The sequence below is a fragment of the Anser brachyrhynchus genome (genome assembly GCF_964034855.1).
Source record: "Anser brachyrhynchus genome assembly, chromosome: 4".
NCBI classification, from domain to species: Eukaryota; Metazoa; Chordata; class Aves; order Anseriformes; family Anatidae; genus Anser; species Anser brachyrhynchus.
Window position 1 is genome coordinate 34,317,946 of NC_137698.1, and position 18,752 is coordinate 34,336,697.

At 36.0% G+C, this 18,752-nt stretch overlaps 1 protein-coding gene across 3 annotated transcripts in view; it reads left to right on the forward strand.

The window, feature by feature from the left end:
- Positions 1–18,752, forward strand: part of LRBA (LPS responsive beige-like anchor protein) — a 400,077-nt gene that overhangs the window by 248,072 nt on the left and 133,253 nt on the right. For all 3 annotated transcript variants that reach the window (XM_080589383.1, XM_080589381.1, XM_080589382.1), the window contains one exon: positions 17,302–17,419. In XM_080589383.1, the coding sequence (XP_080445509.1) occupies positions 17,302–17,419 (118 nt within the window). The remainder of the gene's footprint in view (positions 1–17,301; positions 17,420–18,752) is intronic.

Sequence of the window (18,752 nt, forward strand, 5' to 3'; positions counted from 1 at the left end):
CTAGATAGAGAGGGCTGCCTGCTGGCAACAGATACAGGAGTTCAATGTGTAAACTCTGATAAGGATGACATGTAATTTGTGTTACAGTTTGACTGTTAATTGTATATAAAGCAGCAGCCTTTACAGATCTTTCACAGGGAATCATTTATTGGGAAAAGGAGTAAATCCGGAGTCACCGTGTCAGTGTAAGTTTTTATATTTTCCTAGATATGGTGATATTGAATGTTCATGCCCAGCAATTCTAAGTGCCAGTGGTACATCTGCATGTTTGTAAGGGTTAACAGGGCTCAGTATGAATCTCTAACAACTGAATTACAGATTTTTATTTTTATTTTTTAAATGTGTTCATAGCATTTATAATTGTATAGAATGATGGCATTTATGTAAAAAAGTTACTGGACAAGCTACCACAATAAGACAATTTTAAAAGTTCTTCTATTAGACTAAGGCAAATGTCTGGGATTTATTAATTTATTTAATAAATATTAAATCAGTCACAGGATATGAATCACTGGACCTGGTCTGGGGCTGCTTAGTCCTTCCCCACCTCTCCTTGCCATCAGCATCATTTACCTAATGAGTTAAATTAGGGAACTGATCTGGCAGGAAGCCACCGTTTTGTCCCTGGATTTTTACAAGGGTGTACTCCCTAGGCTCCTACTGCAGGGCCGTAGGAACACTAGTGGCAGGAGAAAGGAAGCAGTGGGACCATACAGTTTGGAGCAGAGCAGACCATCCTAGTGGCATCCAGCTGTCATGGGATCATAACCACAGACTGTGACCTTAGTGAAATGTTTACAGGTAAATTAGGGTTTTGATCGAGATCCCTTAAGTAGGTTCGAAATGTATATATGGTGTGTTGTAATAAAAGTCGTGGAAGTGCAGAAAAAGATAAGTTCAACTCTTTCAAACTTAAATCACTGTGTGTTATCTTGAATGCTATGCTTTGAAGATAAAGTTTCTGGTGATAAAATAGTGTGAGGATATGCCAGTTAATATTGTCAGCTGCCACTGATTCTACTGTTGTTTTGGTGTAATAGTTATGTAGTTTTTGTTAAAAATATAAATACATATTTTTTGTTTTAGGAATGTTTCTAATTACTCTTAACAGTTTGACATCCTTCTATACCTGTTGGATGCAGTATCATTTACATTACCTCTGGATTGCTTTTCAGAAATCTTGCCGCTGAGTTCTAGTGCTCAAACACAGATCCCAAAGTCAACAGAATGACAAAGCCTACTACAAATAATGCAATTTCACTGGTATCTAAAGTTGTGTGTCCTTACAGATAAGTCAGTTGTCTCTTCTAAGTTTGCTCTCAAAGTTTGAAGCTGCTCCATCCCATGCGGGCAAAAGTTGTGACTGTTAGCAATTTCTTTCCCTCCTCACAGTGCTCACAGGATAGCAAGGAAATATTAGAGGTATGACACTTTCTCCTGGAGAAAGGAAAGACATTAGTCTATAAAACATTAGATTTTTGCCAGCTATGTGAACACATCCAGAAACTCGTTCTTGTAAATTAGTACAGGCTTATATGATCTGTATGGCTGATACACTGACACTATTTTAAATTGTGGATAAAACATGAAAACTTTTCTAATATGCCTTTGTATCACTTGCATTTAAACAACTCTATGCAGAGACACTTTTCCTTTCCTGCAGAAAGTTTTCTAGACAGGTAATACTTGGAAAGTAAGAATTAAGTTTGATTATTATTATTTTTTAATTATGGCTTTTTGTTAATTGTCAGATTTCCATTTTTAATTATTTTCAACATTTAATCCAAGCCTTCTGGACACTTCTTGGCCCTGCATTTTGAGCCTTGACATAACTAGTCAGTATTGCTAGAAAATTCTTTGAGAAGCCACGTGTAAAGGATTTTGATAAACTAGTTACGACAGTAGTTAGCTTTATTTATTCCCTTTGTCTGTGATTTTTGCATCTGAGCATTATGGAGTTGAGAAATCAGCATATGACCATCACTATTCATCTAAAAACTAGAGCTGGATCTTCCCTGTTACATTTTAAAGAGATTCTAGTGTTAATTTCCTGAACTGTTTGCAAAGCTTGGTTGTTTTATTTTATATTTGTTTCCAAATGGCACATTCATAAAATGCAAAAACATACAACATAATGACTCTGGAAATTCTCTTGGCATACTCAAACTAAATTACTTTAAACAACTCTACCATTTCCTAAAAGAACTGAATAATTACTAAACTGAATTGTAACAATATGCACAGGTTTGCTGGAAAGAAGAGTAGATAAAGCATATGTTTACATGACTGACACAATAAAAGGTTTCCCTGTACAGTTTTGCAAATAGTGATTATAATTTCATGCTAATAAGATGCAGGAAAATGTGCTGAAGGAATTGTGCTTTGCTGCTTTTGTCACAGTTTCATCAAACTGATTTTGTCAGCACTGGAGCATAACCCTTGCCACATCAGTTTGAGTGCTCATTAGGCAGCCGATTTGTCTGAATCCTCATTAAATTGATTAACTCATTTACTTATGGATGATGACATGTTATGTGGTACAGGAATGGTGGTTAGAGACTGGAATCGAGACTCCCATTGACTTGCTTAGTATTCAGTTGTTCATTTATTTCTGCAATAAATTGTGCTCAAGTGCTGTAGCATCAGTGATTTACTTTTCTCAGAAGTGTGGCATCAGCTGAAGGATTCAACTTACATTGTGTAAACTTGCACCTCTTGGTAAACTACTGACAGCAATTTAGAAGCGTCTTGGGTTTATAGCTTGCTCTAATTCTCTATTTATTTCTTTTGGGTGCTAGACTTTCTCATGAAGAACCTGAAGGGCTTTTTTGAACATCTGTTTTAATATACATTAAATAGTGAAAGGGAAGCAAGTAGACAACCTCTTCAGTTATACATGCAGAAGAGGGAGGCATTATTAACAGAAGACACTTAAAGAAAGCAGTTTTCTGAAAGGTAGCTTTCAGAAGTATGACATGAAAAAATTCAGATGAATTAGATCAATTTCTGTGCATGCACGTAGTCTAGAAATTTGCATTTATAAAATGTATTATGTTGATACACTTCTAGTATTTTACCATGCTGCTTGGAATAGCTAAGTCTGTGCAAGTCATGCTGAAATACAAGTTTTTGATACCAACTACAATTGTGGTCTCCACGTGTGAAAACATAAAAGGAAGTTAAAACATCTGGGCTTTAACAAATAATCGATATTATAATTTAATCTGGTGATTCTGCAGCAAGTAGATGGCAAGTATAATAACTAGTTTGTATTTTTGAGTCAGTATTACTTGTAGCTTGAAATAAGTCAAAATGTAGTCAACTACTTCAAACTTCATGAAAACAAAGAAATCTGAATTCTTGAGTGGTCAAGTTATTACAGTAAGAATTGAATTTGCTTATTCCTGGGCTGAAATGTGTCACGTACGTAGACAAAGTAGTTTAAACAAAGACAGCAAAGTCTGTTGCTTTGAAGAAGCAGAATGCTTTTTATTTTACTAGGTTGTAACACAAGCCTTAGTCATAGACAGGGACAGCACTGGACAACCACAGTTTACAAACACAGACCAGAGATCTTCCTCTCTAAATGTAGGACCAGAAGTTACAGATATTTAAATACTGGTCAAAGTACAAGAAAACAAGAAACAAGACATTTTCCATGACAAAAGAAGAAATTTTCAACATGAAACCAGCAGCTGTATATGTCAGCAAGCTGTTGAAGCTTTTAGAGGTGTGGTATTAAGGGAGGACTTCAAGACAGTTTCTAGGTAAGGTACGTGTTAGAGCTTGGCTGCTTGAAACACCCAGAGAAATGGAAGAACCCAGAGAGCTGCAGGACTGAAAACCGAACTAGTCATACACAGAGGCTGGTCTGACTGGAGTAAAGATTTTGCTAAACCAAAGTTTTAGAAGCATTCCTCTCAGTGACAGTCCTGGCTTAAGGTAAGATGGCCTTAGGACCCATCACATCACCCTCCGTCTCCCCGTTGTTTGTGGGAAAGCATTTGAGCAGTTGTGCAGTGAACAGAACAGGGGAAGTGAGTCAGCCTAAAATAACCTTCGCATTTTTTCTTCTCCCTGCCCCAGGTTATTTACTATCTGAATCATTTCTCCACTCCAGCTGACCTCAAATATAGTGCGGTTAGAACAGTAGGGTTGGGGTAGCAGTAGAAAGTGACTGCTCATGGACAGAGAATTGAAAAAAGGTAGACCAGTAAGGGGAATGTAAAAACAATTTTACATCTTTTTTATAACTTACTTAAAGCCGTGTATATATGCTTTGCTTTGCTTTAATATATATATACACGTATATACATATACTGTGATGCTAACAATCGCAAGTTTTGATGGTAATAAAAAATGACTGTCTCCATAATTCTGTCTTCTTTGAGTAAAGGTAGAACTTTGGTGTTCTCAGGCTTCTTAGAAGATTAACAGTGTTCTGTAGAATTGAGATGAGACAATAAATGGGAAAACATCTTTTTATTATAATAGTTGCACAGTATGTGTGGTTATATTGGTTTATACTGACCCACAGTTTTACTGAGGATCTAGTGAAATCAGTCTTGTTTCCCTGACATAATGACAGAAGTGCAAGTGAAATTTTTTCTAGGGAGATACAAAAACGGATGAGCACATCTTGCTTCCCTTCTGTAAAAGGGATTACTGTCACTGAATTAAATTGAGCTAGAATTTCACCCATCCTTCTAATTTTCTTTTTTGGAAGAAAGAACTCCAAGCATGTCTCATTTCAGATTTTTTTTAGTAGATTTTTCTTGTTTTTTGAGAATTGTCATTTAGTTTAACATACGTCCATATTGAGAATGATGAGGAGAGTTCATAAAAACAATTTCTGAGACCCTTATTTCAATCAGTGTTTCTGTAGAATCATTTTAGAATCATAGAAATTTTGCTAAAAATGTATGTAGAACACAGTTTATGTTCAAACAGGCAATTGATGATCAGAGTAAAATTACTGTGCTCTAAATTTTTCTACATCCACCTATTTCCCCCCTTCACTTGCTCTGACAGTTACAGACCGCTTCTCTAATGGGGCTTGCATTTGAAGATAAGCCTACATGTAAACAAATTAACTTTTCTTAAATGGAGAGCCATTTCATCTGCAATAATGTACCAATTCATAAACTATCACAAGCATATTTTTTTAAAAAAGGAAAGATAAATGACCCATTGTATAACACTTACTATTAGGCAGACTAGATGTCCCTGTGTTCTGGGAGATAAGGCTCTTGTATTATTACACCCTAATAAAATGAGTTAATGTTTTAGTATCAGAGATAAAAGGACAGTTGGATATATTTAATAATCAAACTGAGAAACACTTAATTTTAGTTGTCTGTAGCAATATAACACAAATTCCCCTGTAAAACAAATTGCACTTTTGGAATATACTTTAATGTACATTCGACAAAGGAGAAAATGAGGTGATTGAAGTTCAATTTGTAGCATGTTATTAACCATTTCCGCTTGACTAGATGAGTAAAAGGATAATGGATGAGGGTTTTATTATTGCCTTTCTGCTAAAATGAAGTGGTGTAAAAGATAAGGTGATGAGATTAATGAACATAAGGAAAAGGCGTAATCAATCAAACTCCAACAGGGAGATGAGATGACAGTACTTAAGATTTGTAAGGATACGTGTTTTAAAAAGTGGATTTTATCAACACCGACGTTGTGTTTAGGTGGAATGCTAAGAAGCAGATACTTGCCAGTTTTAGTTATTTTTGCAGGTTCTTTATGCTACTGTATATATGAAGTTTCAACAATTGATGTAACAAATTAAAGTTGATATGTCTATTTTTTGAATTGAATGCCACATTTTTTAAAACTATAATTATTAAATGAGGACATACAAATGCAACTTTTGTCAACTAGGAACAATGATTTATTGGTCAGTTTATCAGTTCTTCACTGGCGGTACAGATGTGTCTGGATGAGTTACTTTTATTCTTTGTGTTATTGCTTCAAGTTTTGTGTCCTAGTCTTTTCAGAAGATAATTTTCACATACTCATGGAAAAGAAAGGAATATTCCTTGTCCTGTAATAAATGGTCAACCATCAAACTCCACAAACTTTCAACTTCTAACTTCTTGCCGTGTATCTTCTGGAGATAAATATGCAGGCATTTCTGGCTGTAAATGCATTCCTACTTGTAGGGTGTGATACTTTTTATATTTCAGAGCTCAAATGCAGTAGTCTTGCCTCTGACACGTATTTTAAAATGACTAACCTACTTGCATATCTATATTGCTAGCATGTTATGGAAATAAGTGTCCTCATCTTAGGAAATGATTTCAAGTATTTTCAAATTTCACTGATTCCAGATCCAAAATTGTTTAAATTACTCGTAAGTACTCCAGACGTAGTTAGTCATGGAGCAAACCTTCAGTAACTTACAGATAGGTCTTCTGTCTTAAACTACTCTTTTTAACAAAAGAACATTGAGTTACAAATTAAATCACTTAAGAACTGAAAATGCCTTCAAAAAATTATGTTTTCTCATGTCTTCAATCTCCTGCTTTTTTATAAAAAACATCTACCTCTTTCAAAATGTGGAGCTGACTGGGAACAGAACTGCTACCCAGTTAGATTTTTTCCCGCTTAAAGGTTTAAGAAGGGTTCCCACATCATTCCTTCAAGTACAGTTAATTTGCTTGATAAGAGTTGCCTTAAGTTACTTTTGCAAATGAAATATTCATGGACAAGATAAATTATTGTATTTTCTCAAGGAACTGTTATTTCTTGGCAGCACTTTGCACGGAGTGGATAGGATATTACTAAGAGGTTAATTGTGTCTAAAAAGCAGTTTACAGGACTTTTTTCCCTTTTGACTTGAGCATTTATGAAACAGACTGTCACATATTGGCTGGAACCCGGTGCTTTGTAAATACTCCCACATTAGATCTGCCTTTTTTCTGCCTTTTAGGAAAACTTCCAGTTGTGCATAACAGTATAGTGGATTTGTAAGATAAATGCATACCGCAGCCCAGATTACAGTTCTTCACAAGAGCTGATATTTTCACACAGACTTACAGCCCCTTCTTCTTCTGTCATCTGCAGAATTTTTTGATAGGTCATTTTTTATTGGGCCCTCAGTGGTAGCAAGTTTTAGATTTAATACCCTAGGGGGAATGGCAAGGCAAATCATGTTGTTGGATCAATTGTTCAACTATCCCCAGACTGCTGTCTGTGTACGTTACACTTGTATCACATTTCCAAGCCTTTCTTATCAATCATTTGCACTAGAAATGCAGTTTAATTTCCTATTGCATTTTAAAACTGAAATCAGGGTTATGTTCTTGTTTTGTTACCCTAGAATCCTAGATGTGGTCATAGACCTCACATTAGGTATGTCCATGGCTTAATTATGTATAATTACTCATAGGAATGCTTTAAAGCTGAATTTAAACTACTTTATTTTGCCATCTCCTGAGATGAAAACCAGCAGTTATTGTTTAAAACCTTCTGTTCTCATTGTTCTTTGTTCTTTAGGAACATGATTCATTTTAATTGGTCAAATTATTTCTATGGGTGATCTTAAAGAAGAGATTCTCTCTTGCAGTCATAGGCCATAGCAAAACCTTTGTCACTGACTGATTATAACCCAGTTCCTTTACTTGAGGAATTAATCTACTTTTACTGGAATATAAGATAAATGTAGGAATACAGATACAGAATATGAGGCATACTCTTGTGGGTCTTGATTAAAAAAAGTGCATGTGGGGGACATGTCCTCTGATAACTAAGAATGATTTCCCTATGTTGTTGTCATGTCTCTGTTCTGCTTTGGTGTATAGTAAATGAACTAGCAGGGAGAGGAGCAGTGCTTGAGCAGTGGAGGGTTTATTAGAAGCACTGCTGTATCTTCTGTCCCAACTTCTGAGAGCAGGAGGGAGATTTTCTATACCATAAAGTACTGTGCAGTCCTGGGATGTGGGGCAGCTACCAGACATCCAAAGTAAGGCAAATGTATGTAATTACACAGCAGCCCCTGCAGCTGCTCCAGTATACTCAGAGGGGATTTGGTTCCTGCAGCAGTCTAGAGTCTGTGCAGCACAAAGGTGGCATTAAGCCATTTTCACATTCCCATCCCTTTGCAAGCTGCACCTTCTGTGCCATATCTCTTGTAAAACATAGCACAGAATCTTTTAATGTAAACTGCTGGATTGGCAGCTCTGGAGTCTGACTTTTCTCTTTGCCTTCAAGAGGCACATCTGTTCTTCTACGAATGGGCTTGGTTCCCATTAATGAGCTGATCAGATGCAGTCTTTTATGATGACTGGTACTCAAGCTTCCTGCCAGATGTGTGGGGGTGGTTTTTTGTTTTTGTTTTGTTCTGATGAAGGGATATGAAGGTCAGCTTACAGGTCATCAATAAAAAAAAAAATCCTTCTTTTTGGCATTGAAACTTTTTTTTTTTCATTGCCCATTTGTGTTTTTCTCCTCACCCATCGTCTGCAAGATCAGATCAAAATGGCAGACACTGGACATCTGCCAGTATTGCAGGTGCATTTGTTCCCTCCTTGGTTGCAGTTGCTGCTTCTGCTTGCACGTGTTCTGGCCAGATAGAGATCTCCTGGATACATGCAGGAGCAGCCCATGGGAGAAGTCATGTCCTAAAAGTGGTGAAATAGACAGGTGCAGGGCACAGCAGTGGGAAATCTTACATGACTACTCTGATTTGCTGTTCAAAACTGAAATTTGAAGAGACAATTACAACAAACATGAACCTTATTTTTTTAAAGAAACCTCAGTGGCTAAATCTGTTTAAGAGACAGCAAAACCAGCAAGCTTTTATGTTGTTTTCCATGGTCTGTTTTTGAAATGCATGCTCCTGTATATTACCTTTCACCATATCTAGTTATACTGCTGTGGATATGAACTGCTGTGAGTCATTAGTCTGGCAATTGTCCTAGTTTTCAGACTCTGTACTCCTTAGAGATCAACCAATATAATCTGATAAAGATTATCTACAAGGAGTAGATAGGATAGATAGTTAAAATAGTAGATACTAGTTAAATAGTAGATACTAGTTAAATAGTAGATAGTTAAAAAACTCTTTAGGAGTTTTTTAAAAGAAGAGGGGGGACCAACCAGAACTTTAAACTTGAAAAAGCAAACAAACAAAAAGAAACATCATAAAGGTAAATACCCTCTTGTTATAAAAATATAATAATTCTGGTTGATTTCTTTCATGACTTTCTGAGGTACTTCTGCTTTTAAACAGGAGAAAGCTTTTAGGGCTTTTCTCAAAATCCCTTAAATAGTTTTGAAAGGCTATTTATTGTAGTAGTTTTACAACAGCATGTAATGGATTGGAGCCACTAAGTAGAAATAAGGTGCACAAAGCACAACAGCACAATCTTAGAATAGTAGAATCATTAAGGTTGGAAAAGACCTCCAAGATCATTTGATCCAACCATCCCCCTACCACCAATATTATCCACTAAACCATGTCCCTAAGTACCACATCCAACCTTCCCTTAAACACCCCCAGGGATAATGACGCCACCACCTCCCTGGGCAACCCGTTCCAATGCCTGACTGCTCTTTCTGAGAAGAAATGTCTCCTAATTTCCAACCTAAACCACCCCGGTGCATCTTGAGGCCATTCCCTCTAGTCCTATCACTAGTTATCTGTGAGAAGAGGCCGACCCCCAGCTCCCCACACCTTCCATTCAGGTAATTGTAGAGAGCAATAAGGTCCCCCCTCAGCCTCCTCTTCTCCAGATTAAATCTGTGCAAAATTCGATAGGGACAAAGTCTTCTGCTAACTGCCATAATTTTACTTGTTATAACTTTGTTAAATATCAAAAAGAAGATACTTCTTATATGCAAGCAGATAACCATAGTTCTCAGAAATATGAAAGAGAGGACCTGTTCAAAGAGAATCAGGTCTGACATTATAGGTGAGAATAAGACGGTAGTCAGTTCTGATCATCTGAAAACCAGGCTGACTAAAAACCTAGCATTAATCATTAATGTTGAGGCCACATCCCCACCCCTTGCTCTCTGTAATTTTGCTTCATTTATCTTACACAAGGAACAAAAAGAATTGATACCCTTCATTGTGTAAAATCTTTCCAGGAAAAAAAAAAAAAAAAGAGGATCTTGAGACCCTTTGAAGATATGTTATACTGGAGAGTTCAGAAACAGAATTGTTAAAAATAGTCCTTGATGGTATTCTTCCAAAGTATTTTTTATTAACTCAGTTATTTCAGAGAGACACACCTTGGTATCTTCCTCATAAACTTATTTCCATTATGAAGCCTTCTGAATGATCATATTTGGGTACCTTGGCAAAATTTGGTTTGCGGTCATACTTATCACCTCAGAAATGTATATCTATTTTTTTTTCTTAACAGTAATACAAAATCCTAGGGAGTATACCAAAAAACTTTGAGGTTAAAGTTTAAGAAGAGTTTTTGTTTTATAACCCCATTTCCAGTAAACACTTCAAAAATGGTCGCTTTCAGATTATCACAACCTGAATTTACATTTCCTTTTTGATTAGCTCACAAGGAGACCTGAAGTCAAATTAAACAATCAGTTTTCACTAACACATAGTTTGGAGCATCTTAAAGTTCCTGTACTTTGTTGTTTAGTTTTTCACATGATAAACTTGAAAGGGAGTTAAGTAACGAGGTAGCAAGGTTTGTGCTGACAGAAAGTTGCGTAGTTAGCACCAACATAAGTGAGTTGTGAGGAATTTTGAGGCAGGTCTAGACACCAGCTCCTCGGTTGCATAGGTAAACTGATGGCAAATGGAATTTCTCAATCTAATTTTCCAAAATTCTGTCTTGTGGGGTAGCTAGCCTGCCACTGCACGATTCATTACTATAGAGGCTTGATATTAATAATACTTCATTTCAGCATTATTGATCCAAATTCTTAATGTGATCAGCTAGTTTGACAGCTTCTACACACTGACAAATCGTTTCACTGAATTTTAATCAGTGATGCTTAAGCTATCTTTTTGAGTTTTTGCAGGTAACTTCCTTTTTTGTCCAATATATACAAATTGATATCAACAACAGTAGCTTTTTTAAATATTTACGTAGTATATACAGTATTTACAGAGTTTAAATGATGAAATTCATTGACACATAAAATGATGAAGTCATAGAATTTAATGCAGTTCACAAAGCAGTTGTGGAATCTGTCAGTCTGTGTGGACATCAGGACTAGCCAGAATTGTTATTATTAATTAGAGTAGATTAAAAATGCTCTCTGAATTTTTAAACTTATGATATAATGAAGGAAAAAATGAGAAAATATTCTATTTACCCACCGTGCTGGCTATGGTTAAAGACAGGACACTGCCATTGCTTGATGATTACTTGATTAAATGTTTTCTGCCACTCATAATGAACCATTGCTAGTCCTGCTGCCTAGGATTCAGCAGGGATAATCAAAATGGACAAAGAAATCGTGAAGTATTGGATGCAGTGGAAAGGAGTAAGATAGTTGGTACTAACTTTGCTAACAGTGTTTACTGATTTATTAGAACCTATGGGGTGTTGGGAACCTCATAGTCAATTCAAAAGAACGAAACCTGTTATGAATACCTGTCATGAATTTTCAAAGGTAGATCTTGATACGGGGAGAAGGTTATCTGCAGTTAGTGGAAGACTAGTTTCAGAAAATCTGCATTGCATAATTTTTTTCACTTTGAAATATAGCTTTAGTGTCAGGATAAAGAGAGAAAATATAGTTGTGCATCGTCTATTTTAATCATCTGGTAAGTATTTTTCATGTCATCACACATGTACTGATCTGTGGCCTGTGACAGACGTTATTCATTTCCACACAAATGGTGTTTTTGTTTGTGTATCACTTACATAGTTTCATTTCTAGATCTATTCTATAATTGGAAATAATTTCTAAGTTGTAACTAAAGACTACACTATTTACAGGTCCAGAGGCCTTAAAGTATATCAGGCTAGTATAAACAGTATACTGTGAAATAGGAATTCCAGTTTGTGGTAAATCTGTCTGTCCCCAGCAGCTTCAGATAAAATAATTTTAGCCTTCTAAAGCACATCAATTTGCTAGTCTGTGGTTCATGTATCAAAGAACATTCTGTGAAAATATCAATATCATTGGTTAATATAAATGAAATTAATTTTTAAAGCTGGGCTAAAGGTTGACATCTGAAAAATTGCATTACTTTGCAGAAGAGAAATTTCTGTCTTCTAGTGAAATTTCAGGTCATAAGGGCAAGTAATTTTCACAATCTTCAATGGGAACCAGTGAAATATGAACTTCATTGTCACCTAGCCCCAAAGCGATAAGATAAAATGAGCTGATACATCATTTGCTGTGGTTTTATCATCTCCTCCAGTAATTGGAAGAGAAAACATAAGAGTCCTTTACCACCCCCCTCCCCAGTCCCTTCACCACCCACACCCAGGCATAAGCCATTTTGCTTGATCGATACAAAGGTCACAGAGTATTTATTTATTTATTTAAATTTTTTATGCTGGGTAAAACCATCTAGTGGAACATTAAAGTAATGAATATGTTTAATTGAGTTTGTCACCCATGAAAATGCTGAACAGGATTGTATAGCAGATTGTGTGCTTACAGGAGGGACTGGAAGGGAGACTACTATTATTTGAGCATAGATTTAAGTGGCTGCATGTATAAATATCTACTTTTTAAAATAGAACATCTTATTCATTATTCTCTTGAGAAATCTAAAATAAACTATAAGTTCTGTGATTTATTTAAGAGCATTTGGATATTTAACATTACTATTAATCTTGGATGTATTTAAAAAAAAGATCGGCATAAGACCCTTTCACTGTGAATGCTACAGCTAGCAACTAAATAGTATCTGAACAGTAGAATCTGAAGACGTGGAATGTATTTACAAGGCTGAGATTGTGGTGGCAATCCAGATTCTTGATGAACTCTGAATCAGATTTTATATCCTCTACATGCAGTAATTTTGCCTACCTGAACCAAGATAACCCCAAAAGACTAAGAATGCTACTAGAAGAATTTATTTGCATAGGTCCTCTCTCAGCTGCAATCAAATTTAAATGCAAATTAAATGCATTTTGTTTTTGCTGTGTCTCGATTAATGTGCTCTGTAACTTTTTTAGGAGGTCTCAAGAAAAGCTGTTGTGAAATATACAAATATTCATCAGCTTTTTAAATAAGCTATTTAGTTTTTATTTTACTCATGACAGTTAAATTGGCTGGCACATTAAAGTAATATAATTATTCAATTACTGTTTCAGTTCTATAACCCATTTGCAGACTTAATTACTTATAGGATATTCTCATTTTTGAGATCAATAGTACTTTTCTCTAAAAATAAAATATGATAGCTGATTGGTTTGCTTAAAATGTAACGCAAACTGTTCATCTAGTCCTCAGTAAAATACTACTTTCCTAATTCAGGAGGAAGCTGTACAGATGGTATTTTTAAACTATTGCATGTAATTTTCTACAAGAGTCATTGTTTATAATCAAGGTTGGAGGGGATTTTGGAGAAAAGGTAGGGCTGGGCATTTGTGTCCAAAACTGAATAGCTTCCGGGTGGGTATTTTCATGTTGATACACAGCTATGAATTGTGAGGAGATGACTTGTTTACACGTGATCTTAATTAACAATCAGCTCTTTGCTACCTGCATTTTCATGCAACTCTGATTCACAGTGTTCTCAAAGTGGAAATTGAAGTTGGCTCTTCTTTACCTACTGGCTTCTTGTAGGTTTTCTTCCAGTCAGGTAGCGTCAGGGCCTGCAGCAGGACTGTGAGAACTGATTGCAGGTTTGGGTCTTCATTTTTTTATTTGAAGTAAAGAAGGGACTTCATGCAGAGGTGAAAGGAATTTTGTATTTTAAATTGTGTTGTCATGCTGTTTGTTAATCTGTTTTCCTTACAATACCTAAAGGGGGCCTACAAGAAAGCAGGAGAGGGACTGTTGGTCAGGGACTGTAGTGACAGGGCAAAGAGCCATGGTTTTAAACTCAAAGAGGTTAGATTTTTATTAGATATTTGGAAGAAATTCTTCACTCTGAGGATGGTGAGGCACTGGAACAGATTGCCTAGAGAAACCGTGGATGCCCCATCCCTGGAGGTGTTCAAGGCCTGGTCTGGTGGGAGGTGTCCCAGCCCATGACAGGGGGTTGGAACTGGGTGATCTTTAAGCTCCTTTCCAACCCAAACCATTCTGTGATTCTGTGAAAGTCTGATCACAGAGTAGTTCATGTAATAAGATTTGTAGAATCATGTACAAACAGCTCATTTATCTACTTCAAGTATTTTTCATGGAAATGGTAAACCATATAAATTGTCTGTTCTCCTGTAGGGTCCAGTATATTTTCAAATAAGTGAAATGTGCATAGATTAAACTTCAGTCTGATGTGTGGAATCAACTGAAGTTCTACGGATATCTATTCATGTGGGGCAGGTGGTACTATTTGTGCATGTTAAATTAGATTGTACACTCCCATTAGTCTTTGCTTCACAAGTTAGTCCAAAACTATTACCAATGGTAACAAAACACAGAAATAACTGGGAGTCATTTTTAAACCAAACTTATAATACAAGAGGATGAATAAAATGGTGGTTCTTAAATTCTTAAACAGATTTCTGTGTTGTGTGACTTAAGGATGAAAACAGGAAAATGCAAAAAAATGTTTTGCAAGTTGTAATTCTGAAACTGAAAATATCAGAAGTGGTAGCACTGATTAAAAAAAAAAAACTGGTATCAAAATAAAAATTCTGAATTTAACTTAAAGTGCTAACCAGTTTCTGCAACTAGTGGGTTCTGTTAATAAAACCGGATGTCTGTCAAGAAATAAAAGGTAGAATTTGATTTTCGTAAGGAATCGTTGCTAATACACATGAAAGAAATGTGCTTGGATCTTTCATCTAGTCCACTGGGCGCGCTAAGCGCAGAGCAATGGTAATGATGCAGTTTCCATAGCGACCGGTTCATTGGAGGGCTAGACCTCTGTCTAGGGTGCTGTCAGTGTGTGAGGAGGTTCAGAGAACAGAGTGTCCCAAAGAAGGGCTGCTTCCACCTAATCCAGTTTTAATTGAACTCCAGAGACTTTGAAGTGAAGCTGCGGACCAGGCAGCTACTATTCCAACTCGGAACGAAGGCCTGGCTCAGCTAGGCCTCAGCTGCTTCTCGCTCCTGATAACCGCTGTTAATGAGCGGCCTGAAGAATTGCTCCAGCGGTGACTGCTACTCTTTCTGTAGCCTGATCCAAGTTTCTGCTGTAAATCCTGTTATTTCAGTAACTTTAGCATGGCTGTATGAGCCGCCCAACATAAACTAGCTCTGCTGTTGATGCTTTTCCTTCCCATTTTGAAAAAATGGCGTTTGGCCGTTTGCAGTGTTTCCACCATCTCAACAAACACCAGTCTCACAGGGTAAAAGTAATATTTACCTTGCTGATTTTACTCATAGTATCCATGTAATAAGTGTTCGAATTTGAAATGTGCTGATTCGTAGTAACAATCAGTCATGTTTTAATTGCTGCTACTGAAACGCAGAGAAATGCAGAAATACATTCCTGATTCTCTCTAAAAATAAGCACTGAAATTATAAGCTCCAATTTTAAGATTGTAACATGGATGAATACCAGCAAAAGTACTAAGAAATTTTTGTACACAGGGACCACAACTTTGTCTCCTTTGTCACCTCTTTTGATGTTGTGCTCTTCAAAGGATATTTATATGCATGAGACAAAAGCAAAACACAGCGGTTCTGAGTAGCACCGCAGAATTATACAAATCTGCCAATTAGTGGGGCTGGGTTGTGGATGTGGTAGGGAAAGTGTCAGCATGGCCCAACTCGGATAGTTCCTCTGTTTCAGAAATGATTGGTAACCATAGGCAGTCTCTGTTCCTTTCATCACATTTCAGGAGTTTGGTTTCAGAATAATTATGCGTTTTTTCCTTCTCTTTCTGTGTGTGGGGGGGTGTTGGGAGAGGAGAAGAAGTTGTCTGTCGCATTGGGGGGAAGATGAGAGATTAACTAAAAAGGAAGAAGGTGTGGGAGATGATTTCCTTTGTAAGTTCTGAGCTTCTGTGCTAGCTGCTTTTGGTTTGCCCCACTTGTTTGTTATTATAAAACTCACAGATGTAGTATGGTATTTTACACTGTGTTTTGCAGTGCTCTTTATAGTGCTTCTGTTCTCTGTGCTGCAAAAACAGTTTATTTGTGAACATACAGTACATGTGAGGCAAGATCTTCCATTAAAAAACTACAGGCAGGTGATTGTGTTCAAAAACAGTCTTATATTAAAGGCTTGAATTTTACTTTTCTTTTTTCATCTCTTATTTCTGTTTTGTATTTATTCACAGTATATTGCTTAAGTGAAGTTGTTGTAAGAGTGATGATGTTAAAGAGGATTATATTTGCAACTCCTTTTCTGTGATGAATTTATGTTAGAAGTATTTGTGTTTGCTAAAATGGACAAATCTCAGATATTTTTCTTTGCTTGTGGATTGTTAATCTGAGGCAGAGGAGTGTCCAATCCCGCTGTTTCTTAACACTTACATAATTAAGCTTTGAAATGAAAAGGAAAAAGTGAAGAAACAAAGAAACAAAGTGGCTGAGGACTAAAAATGGGATTAGTTTGAATTGTGAAGGCAGACTAAGCATCTGTGTCTGTCAGATGGGATGACAGGAATTGTAACAAGTTACTTTGACAACCGCTTACTCCATAGAGAGATTATGCTGAGTTCATTTGCAGGTTTGTGTTTAACCTTAGCTGACAAAATGATACTTAACCTCTTATACAGCCAACCTTTATACTTCTAGAATTAATGAATGTTGCCTTAACGATAAACGTAAGGAACATTTTTTTCTTCGAAGACGTTTTTTCTTGCTTATTTGTTACAGTCGTGTTATTACAATGCTAAAGCCAAGTGTGGATACATCTGATGGCACTAGTAATATATTTTCAGAATATGCTTTTATATCTTGCTGATGTGCTAAACCTTTTGCAATGTTTCTGAAACTGCCTTGATTATGGAAAACACAGTTAATATGGAAAATACAGAAAAAATAGAGCAAATTTTTAGAAGGCCTTGGCATGAATTGAGTTTAGGACTTCAAAAAGTCCATGATCGTATGATTATCACAGTATGATTTTAAATTTGAGCACATTTTAATTTTGCTGCAGGTTTTGCATGTAATTGGTAGAATCCATGTTTGTGCATCAGACAGTTTCTCTTTCACAAGACATTACCTATACTGACAACATATTTAAAACATTTTTTTTTTCACTCTCTTTCTCATTTCTGCTAGATTCTGGCATATACAGAAGGACTTCATGGAAAATGGCTCTTTTCAGAGATTCGATCTATCTTTTCTCGACGTTATCTTCTGCAAAATACAGCACTGGAGATATTCATGGCAAATAGAGGTACTGTGAGTTTAGGGCCATGTCAAGTATTGATTTGGGGACACATGCTTTCTGTTTGGCTGTTTAGTCACTCCGTTTTTTGTTATGGATTTGTGTAAGTAGTGGAAGGGTTTGGATTAAGTGCCTCTATATTTAAAGTAGTATATTTTTCTATTGTATTTTTTGTTTCCACTTTCCTTTTTTGTTTGTTTTTTTCTTGAGGAATTATGTTCAAACACAGTAACTGGGAATTAACAATGCCTCATTTCATTTATAGCAACTTCCATTTATACCCACATGTTTATTTGGCATCTAAACATTCTTGCTTAAGGCACACCTACCTCTGATCTGCTTCAAGGTTTTTTTTTTTTGTCTCTTGGGAGGGTTAGCAGTTATTAGTTATACATGCTAAGAATGACGGAATGAAAGAACTGCACTACCAGATTGGACTAGTTACTGGTATAGCTTTGTGCTTTATTTCTAGTAATAGTATTCCAGTGTTCTAATGTTTTTCAAATATAGGTATGCAATAATCTGCAGCTCTTAGATATCTCTAAAATTATATAAATAGAGAAGTGCAGCTTTCAGTTAAATCTTAGTGTGATTCTAAGAAATAAATGTGGGCTTAACCCTGCTTATGAACATTTTTTTCACTCTTTACTTTCTTCAGCTCCTTTTTCAAACATACATATGTAGTCTGACAAGTCACTCAAAATATAGTGAGTTTAGACTTCAGAGAATTTTGTTCTGCTATTTTCTCCTCTTAAATTTTATTCTAAACCAGGTTATATGATGTCTTTGCAGCTTAAACTAAGATTCTTCAGGATCTTCTAGGGTTTTGTACTGATAATGAAATTTTGAAAACCAAGTTTTGAAATCTGTATACAAAGACATCAAATAACGTAGGTCTTAAGAAGACACTTTTCAAATATAGAGAATTTTTTTTGATAGTGATATTAAACATTGTTGTCCTTAAGTCAGCACGTGTTTCACAGGACAACATCTTTTATGCAGTTAATATATCAGTCAAATAGTTTTTCTCTGAGTTTAAAATTAACTCTAACCTTAAACATAGCTGGTAAGAATCAGACACGGATCTTGCAGAGAGCATCATTGTGCATATCTGGAAGTGCGTATCGTCCACTGGAATATTAATCATGTACTCAAACAGTTTCATATTTTAGAGCCCCTAGTTGTCATAAACTAGCCTCTGTGAAGTCATAAATGTCCACTGGTGGAATCACAATTGGATTATGTTATTCCAATTTTTAGGTTCCTATTTCATTAGTGTCATTCCGTGTTTCAGACGAAACATGAAGATAATATTTATATATTAAATATAATAAATGTTAAA